This window comes from Anguilla anguilla, chromosome 12, assembly GCF_013347855.1.
Source record: "Anguilla anguilla isolate fAngAng1 chromosome 12, fAngAng1.pri, whole genome shotgun sequence".
Classification (NCBI taxonomy): Eukaryota; Metazoa; Chordata; class Actinopteri; order Anguilliformes; family Anguillidae; genus Anguilla; species Anguilla anguilla.
Window position 1 is genome coordinate 43,362,129 of NC_049212.1, and position 7,726 is coordinate 43,369,854.

General features: G+C 46.7%; 1 protein-coding gene across 8 annotated transcripts in view; it reads left to right on the forward strand.

The window, feature by feature from the left end:
* The window catches only part of pax3b (paired box 3b), a 30,819-nt gene extending 23,810 nt beyond the window's left edge, over positions 1 to 7,009 (forward strand). For 3 of the 8 annotated variants that reach the window (XM_035384132.1, XM_035384133.1, XM_035384134.1), the window contains exons 7-8: positions 1 to 17; positions 4,703 to 4,983. The exon at positions 1 to 17 is cut by the window's left edge. In XM_035384132.1, the coding sequence (XP_035240023.1) occupies positions 1 to 17; positions 4,703 to 4,963 (278 nt within the window). In that variant the 3' untranslated portion in view covers positions 4,964 to 4,983. Of the gene's footprint in view, positions 18 to 4,702; positions 4,984 to 5,716 lie in introns of those variants that run through there. The other 5 variants (XM_035384135.1, XM_035384136.1, XM_035384138.1 and 2 more) reach the window with 4 other exon arrangements.
* Positions 7,010 to 7,726: the final 717 nt, after the last annotated feature.

Below are 7,726 nucleotides of genomic sequence, written 5' to 3' on the forward strand. Positions count from 1 at the left end.
ATGGCCTGTCCCCACAGGTTAGTCCCCTTATACACACACACACACACACAGAGCAACGCACACACATACACACGCGTACACACTCACAGACATTCCCAAGTAAGCTACCTGCATACTGCCAGAGGGGGCTCTGCATCATGAAGCTCGTGCTGATAGTGAGCTGATAGTGGTTGTTTAGGTGTGTATGTGCAGTGAGTGGTTATTTAGGTGTGTATGTGCAGTGAGTGGTTATTTAGGTGTGTATGTGCAGTAAGTGGTTGTTTAGGTGTGTATGTGCAGTGAGTAGTTGTTTAGGTGTGTATGTGCAGTGAGTGGTTATTTAGGTGTGTATGCGCACTGAGGTATTGTTTAGGAGCTGTGTATGCGCAGTGAGTGGTTGTTTAGGTGTGTATGTGCAGTGAGTGGTTGTTTAGGAGCTGTGTATGTGCAGTGAGTGGTTGTTTAGGTGTGTATGTGCAGTAAGTGGTTGTTTAGGAGCTGTGTATGCGCAGTGAGTGGTTGTTTTGGTGTGTATGCGCGGTGAGTTGTTGTTTAGGGGCTGTGTATGCGCAGTGAGTGGTTGTTTTGGTGTGTATGCGCGGTGAGTTGTTGTTTAGGTGTGTATGCGCAGTGAGTGGTTGCTTAGGTGTGTATGTGCAGTGAGTGGTTGTTTAGGTGTGTATGTGCAGTGAGTGGTTGTTTAGGTGTGTATGTGCAGTTAGTGGTTGTTTAGGAGCTGTGTATGCGCAGAGCATCTTGCTCATTCAACATTACTCCCGATTCCAGTGTCTAAATTGATTGCTGCTCAATGGATTCATCAAAAGAAAGTATGGTAATGCATTGTGTAATTTATGTAGGTTACCGACTATGTTGTGTTATGTTTATTTAATTTATGTCTTTATCTTGTGTGCTTTTTGCATATAGTGTGAATTGTTCAGTGTATAATCTAATTTGCATGGAGAATAGACTGTGCTCCATTTCTGAAGGCTGATGGAGATGTTAGATGAATACTAACAGTGTTTTGGCTGAGACAGGAGCTGCATGCTTATGCCGGTTTGAGAATAGTTCCATTCCAAACACCTGACAAACCCAAACTGCAGGTATACTCTCACCTCAGCAACAGGCAGTCAAACCTTTCTGGTGCGTCATTTACCTGAATAAATAACCAGGAATAGTGAGCCAGGCCCCACAGGGCCCAAAGCAGACCGCTTACTGCTGCAGGTCCGGGCTGGACCTCAGGATGAATAATCCCCCATAATACACCTTATGCAGAACTTCTGCAGTTTTGGTTCCTTTGGTTCCTCAACTCTCAGAGAAGACTATGATATACAACATGAGACATTTTAATGATTTATCACTATGTGTCTGTGTGTTACTGAGCTTATTTTGTGTGTATGTGCGTGTTTGTGTGTGTATGGATATTCCTGTGTGTGTGTGTGTGTGTGTCTCTGTGTGTGTGTGAATAATGTGGGAGGTGAGTTTTTTTATGTTTGTGTAGTACCTGTAACTAAGTGTGTGTGTGCATGTGTGTGTGCATGTCTGTGCGGTGCAGGTGTGTGTGCATGTCTGTGTGCATGTCTGTGCGGCGCAGGTGTGTGTGCATGCCTGTGTGGTGCAGGTGTGTGTGCATGTGTGTGTGCATGTCTGTGCGGTGCAGGTGTGTGTGCATGCCTGTGTGGTGCAGGTGTGTGTGCATGTCTGTGCTGTGCAGGTGTGTGTGCATGTCTGTGTGGTGCAGGTGTGTGTGCATGTCTGTGCAGTGCAGGTGTGTGTGCATGTCTGTGCGGTGCAGGTGTGTGTGCATGCCTGTGTGGTGCAGGTGTGTGTGCATGTCTGTGCTGTGCAGGTGTGTGTGCATGTCTGTGTGGTGCAGGTGTGTGTGCATGTCTGTGCAGTGCAGGTGTGTGTGCATGTCTGTGCAGTGCAGGTGTGTGTGCAGGTATGTGCGGTACAGGTGTATGTGCATGTCTGTGCTTTGCAGGTGTGCACGTCTGTGCGGTGCAAGTGTGTGTGCAGGTATGTGTGGTGCAAATGTGTGTGTGCATGTCTGTGCTGTGCAGGTGTGTATGCTGTGCAGGTGTGTGTGCATGTCTTTGCGGTGCAAGTGTGTGTGCATGTCTGTGTGGTGCAGGTGTGTGTGCATGTCTGTGCTGTGCAAGTGTGTGTGCATGTCTGTGTGGTGCAGGTGTGTATGCTGTGCAGGTGTGTGTGCATGTCTGTGTGGTGCAGGTGTGTGTGCAGGTATATGCAGTACAGGTGTGTGTGCAGGTATGTATGTAAAGGTGTGAAACCTGGGGCAGATGAGTCGGAGACAGATTGAAGGGTTGCAGAGGAAGGGGAAGTGAGGTGTGTAATGTACAGGAGCCCTGTCACTGAAAACCGTCCTTAGGAGGACCAGCATGTGGTCCTTACAAAAAAGAAACACGTGGAGGTCAAGTGCCTCATTCATCAGATAGAGAGAGATAGAAAGCTGGGGGGAGGGGGACAAAATGTTATATGTTGCCACACATACACACACACACATACAGTACAGGCCAAAAGTATTATACCACCTGTAATTAAAAAAAAAAAACTTTAAAGAAGAATCCAGTTCATATATGCACATTTATTGAATAACAAACCAAACCATGTTTGTACATTGTATATTTACTTCAGATTTAATGATTCAATGTTTCACTCCCCCTATCATTCCCTCTTCCCATGATGCCATATTCTGTACCTTCTGAGGCTGCCTGCATCAGTTCAACTGCCAAAAAACAAACTTCACCTCCCTGTTCAACTGCCAAAAATCAAACCACACCACCCTGTTCAACTGCCAAAAATCAAACCTCACCACCCTGTACAACTGCCAAAAATCAAACCTCACCACCCTGTTCAACTGCAAAAATAAAACCACACCACCCTGTTCAACTGCCAAAAATCAAACCTCGCCACCCTGTTCAACTGCCAAAAATCAAACCACACCACCCTGTTCAACTGCCAAAAATCAAACCTCACTACCCTGTTCAACTGCCAAAAATCAAACCTCATCACCCTGTTCAACTGCCAAAAATCAAACCTCGCCACCCTGTTCAACTGCCAAAAATCAAACCTCGCCACCCTGTTCAACTGCCAAAAATCAAACCTCGCCACCCTGTTCAACTGCCAAAAATCAAACCTCGCCACCCTGTTCAACTGCCAAAAAGCAAACCTCACTACCCTGTTCAACTGCCAAAAATCAAACCTCGCCACCCTGTTCAACTGCCAAAAATCAAACCTCATCACCCTGTTCAACTGCCAAAAATCAAACCTCACCACCCTGTTCAACTGCCAAAAATCAAACCTCACTACCCTGTTCAACTGCAAAAATCAAACCACACCACCCTGTTCAACTGCCAAAAATCAAAGCAAACCACCCTGTTCAACTGCCAAAAAACAAACTTCACCACCCTGTTCAACTGCCAAAAATGAAACCACACCACCCTGTTCAACTGCCAAAAATCAAACCAGGTAGAAAAGAGACCCGGAGGGAAAAAAAGAATATTTCAAAGCCCTGTTTTACTAAGTCTGTTCTTAGCCAACAATATACTTTTCTGTCTAAACATGGAGTTCCAAACACAGATAATTTTTAGGAAAATGTTACCAGGGTCAAGAAACACAACTCCTTCTTAAAATCAACATTAGCTCCTCTGTCCTTTGGTTGGGAAATGATTTAACTAGAGCCATCTGTCTGGGTGGATGTAGAATAATATGTCACTTATAAGCAGATCCCAAGGAGCTGCTTTTCATTAAATTTTAGGGGTTGGGGGAAGTTTTAGGGGGATTGGGGGAACGGGGTTCTGCTTTGTGGGGAACTGGTGCATCTTAAGGTAGTGTAGTTTGGAGTTCACAGTGGTGATTGTCAGTAAAAACAGCCCAAGCTCTCTTATATGATGAGATGTTTTCTGCTGATAAATTTTATAAAATTTTAGGGGGTCAACGCCCCTTGCCCCCAAGGGAAAAAAATTCCCTAAATTTGATTATCTTGCCACTAATCAACTGCAGATCAATGCCTAACATGTTATCAGCACCCAGCGTAGCGCTTGGAAGCTTTTGTACATTGGCTTGTTTTATCGTTATATCTCGGAAGATAAGTCTTCATTGGACAGAATTAATTTTAACAATAACTCAGAGTGTTACATCTGAAACAAATAGCTTAATCTCAGTTTCACAGCACACTCTCCAGATTCCCTGCCCCCTTACACACACACACACACACATGCACACCACACACACATGCACACAGGCATGCCACACACACACACACACATGCACACCCCCCACACACGGACACATGCACACATGCATGCCACACGCACACACGCACACGCACACACATACACACACATACACACAGGTGAATCACATGCACACACACACACACAGGTGATTCACACACACACACACACACACACACACACACACATGCACACCAGACACACACACACTCACACATACACACAGGTGAATCTCTCTCTCTCTCACACACACTCACACACAGGTGAATCTCTCTCTCTCTCACACACACACACCACACACAGGTGAATAGTTTTTTTTTCCATTTCAGCCTTGTTCTATAAGAAATGCACATTTATTCGAACAGTGTACAGCCATGTCACCAACCTCTCCCCTCCTCTCTCTCTCTCTCTCTCTCTCTCTCTCCCTCCCTCCCTCCCCCCTCCCCCCTCATCTCCTTTCCATACAGGTAATGGGTCTGTTAAACCCTGGAGGGGTGCCCCACCAGCCCCAGAGTGACTACGCCCTGTCGCCCCTGACAGGGGGGCTCGAGCCCAGCAGTGGGATGGCAGGCAGCTGCTCACAGTCCTACTGCCCCACCAGCTACAGCTCGGCTGGGTACAGCATGGACCTTGCCCCCCCCTATCAGTACGGCCAGTATGGGCAAAGTAAGGTCAATACCAACCCACCCCCCATCAGTATGGGCATAATGAGGTCAATACCAACCTGACTCCCGCCCCCCCCATCAGTACTGGCAAAGTAAGACCAATACCAACCTGCCCCCTCCCCCCCATCAGTACGGCCAGTGCGGGCAAAGTAAGGTCAATACCAACACCCCCCCCCCCCCCCCATCAGTACAGCTAGTACAGTCTGTCTGTCTGTGTCTCTGCCTGCATGTACCTCTGTCTGCCTGTCTGTCCGTCTGCCTGTGTCTGTCTGTCTGGTATTTGCTGTTATCACATCCAAATTCACTATGAGTTCCTCACTGGGTCTTGTGTTTGGTCATCTGAGACCGTGTAGATGAATCTGCATAACTAGGTTTTGTGCAGTTGTTCATATGTTCATGTTGTTTGGCAGATACTTTGTTTTTATTTCTCAAACCCAATGATTTTGCAGCTGCCCACATTAACACACAGCAAAGGGCTTTTTAAAGGGCAGTACTTTGCCAGGGAGTAGTATGTGCAATCATTGTCTTAATTTCCTGTCTGCAACATCTTGATGTAATGAATTAGCGAGATGTGATACATGGGCACTGCTGGGTGGAGGGACAGACTCAGGGATGAAAATGGCCTTTGGCAGCCAGTGAGTGGAAACAGGTGTCTGTGGCAGAGTCCCTCTAATAGGATAAACAATAGCTCTGAATCCACCCTGCACTCCCATATTAGACCTGACACCGTACCGCACCAGCCCCCATGTGACCTCTCACAACCATGATGTCATATCCTGTCTAAGATTCTCTCTGTATTCTCTCCCTGTCTCTCAGGTGCCTTTCATTATCTGAAGCCTGAAATCGCATGAACTGAAGAGACCCCCAAACACTCCCCATTACCCCTCCTGAAGAGTCCCCCAAACACTCCCCATTACCCCTCCTGAAGAGACCCCCAAACACTCCCCATGACCCCTCCTGAAGAGTCCCCCAAACACTCCCTATTACCCCTCCTGAAGAATCCCCCAAACTCTCCCCATTACCCCTCCTGAAGAGTCCCCCAAACTCTCCCCATTACCCCTCCTGAAGAGTCCCCCAAACTCTCCCCATTACCCCTCCTGAAGAGTCCCCCAAACTCTCCCTATTACCCCTCCTGAAGAGTCCCCCAAACTCTCCCCATTACCCCTCCTGAAGAGTCCCCCAAACACTCCCCATTACCCCTCCTGAAGAGTCCCCCAAACTCTCCCTATTACCCCTCCTGAAGAGACCCCCAAACTCTCCCTATTACCCCTCCTGAAGAGTCCCCCAAACTCTCCTCATTACCCTCCTGAAGAGTCCCCCAAACTCTCCCCATTGTCCCTCCTGAAGAGTCCCCCACTGGGGGTTTGGGTGGGTGTGGCCAGGAGCACAGGGGCACAGGAAGTGCTGATTTCTGTAATCAGGACCAAAAGGGTCACCTCTCCAGTTACCTGCGATGTGACTCATTCACCTCACATCACACACAGATATGAAGGATGGACAGACCAAATGCCAGAAAGAAAGAAAGAAAGAGAAGGCTAAATGTCAGTCTGTATGTTTTACTTTTAGGGGCAATGATTGCAGGGAGAAGTAAAGGATGGAGGAGGTTTATGTGTGCAGGGGTGGGGGTGGGGGGTCTGCCCAATGGAATTATGGGACAGCCAAATCAAACCTTACAGGAACAGCTGCCCAGCCCAGACCTAGTCTCCCCGCTGTCAGTGCTTATCAGTACCCCCCCTTTAGAAGCCTCTCTGGCCTGGCCTGGGCTTGGAGGCCAGAGGGTTGGGATAGGAAGAGTTTAAATGACGAGAGGCTGCTCTGCTCAAACAGAGCCTTGCTGCGGAGGGCACATGCAGGCCACCGACAGCCAAGCAAACAAACACCCACATTCCCAAAAACACCTGCACAACTAAAAAAATACCCACATTCCCTAAAAACACCCACACACCTAAAAAACACCCACATTCCCTAAAAACACCCACACACCTAAAACAATACCCACATTCCCTGAAAACACCCCCACACCTAAAAAACACCCACATTCCCTAAAAACACCCACACACCTAAAAAACACCCACATTCCCTAAAAACACCCACACACCTAAAACAATACCCACATTCCCTGAAAACACCCACACACCTAAAAAACACCCACATTCCCTAAAAACACCCCCACACCTAAAAAACACCCACATTCCCTAAAAACACCCACACACCTAAAACAATACCCACGTTCCCTAAAAACACCCACACTCCTAAATACACCCAAATTCCTAAAAAACACCCGCATTCCTGAAACCGCCCACACTCCTAAATACACCCACATTCCTAAAAATGCCCACACTCCTAAAAAACACCCACTTTACTAAAAAAAAAAACACTCACACTCCTTAAAAATACCCACAAAACATTTGACACAACTAAAGAAACACACACAATACTAAAAAAACACCCACATTCATAAAAACACCCCCGGTATGGGGTCCACCGCCAGTGAGACTGAAACTGATGGAACTCAACCAGCAGAGCAGTAACACCTCAGTCAGTCACACAAAGAAAGGACCAATCAAATATACTTCAACCTGCCATATGTGCAATATGACATACCTCAGAATTAATAATGCAGTGAAACACATAAAATGGACCTATGAATATGTCTTAGGGATATTTGTTTTTACATTGCTGACATTATTTTTGTATTATACAAGTGCCCTTGGAGGTAAATGGACAAACAGTAACACTTATGTCTGTAAAAGAAAAATGGACATTAACAGGAGAATTAAAGTAAAACAAACTTAAAATAGTGGGGAGTATATGAGTTCATATCAA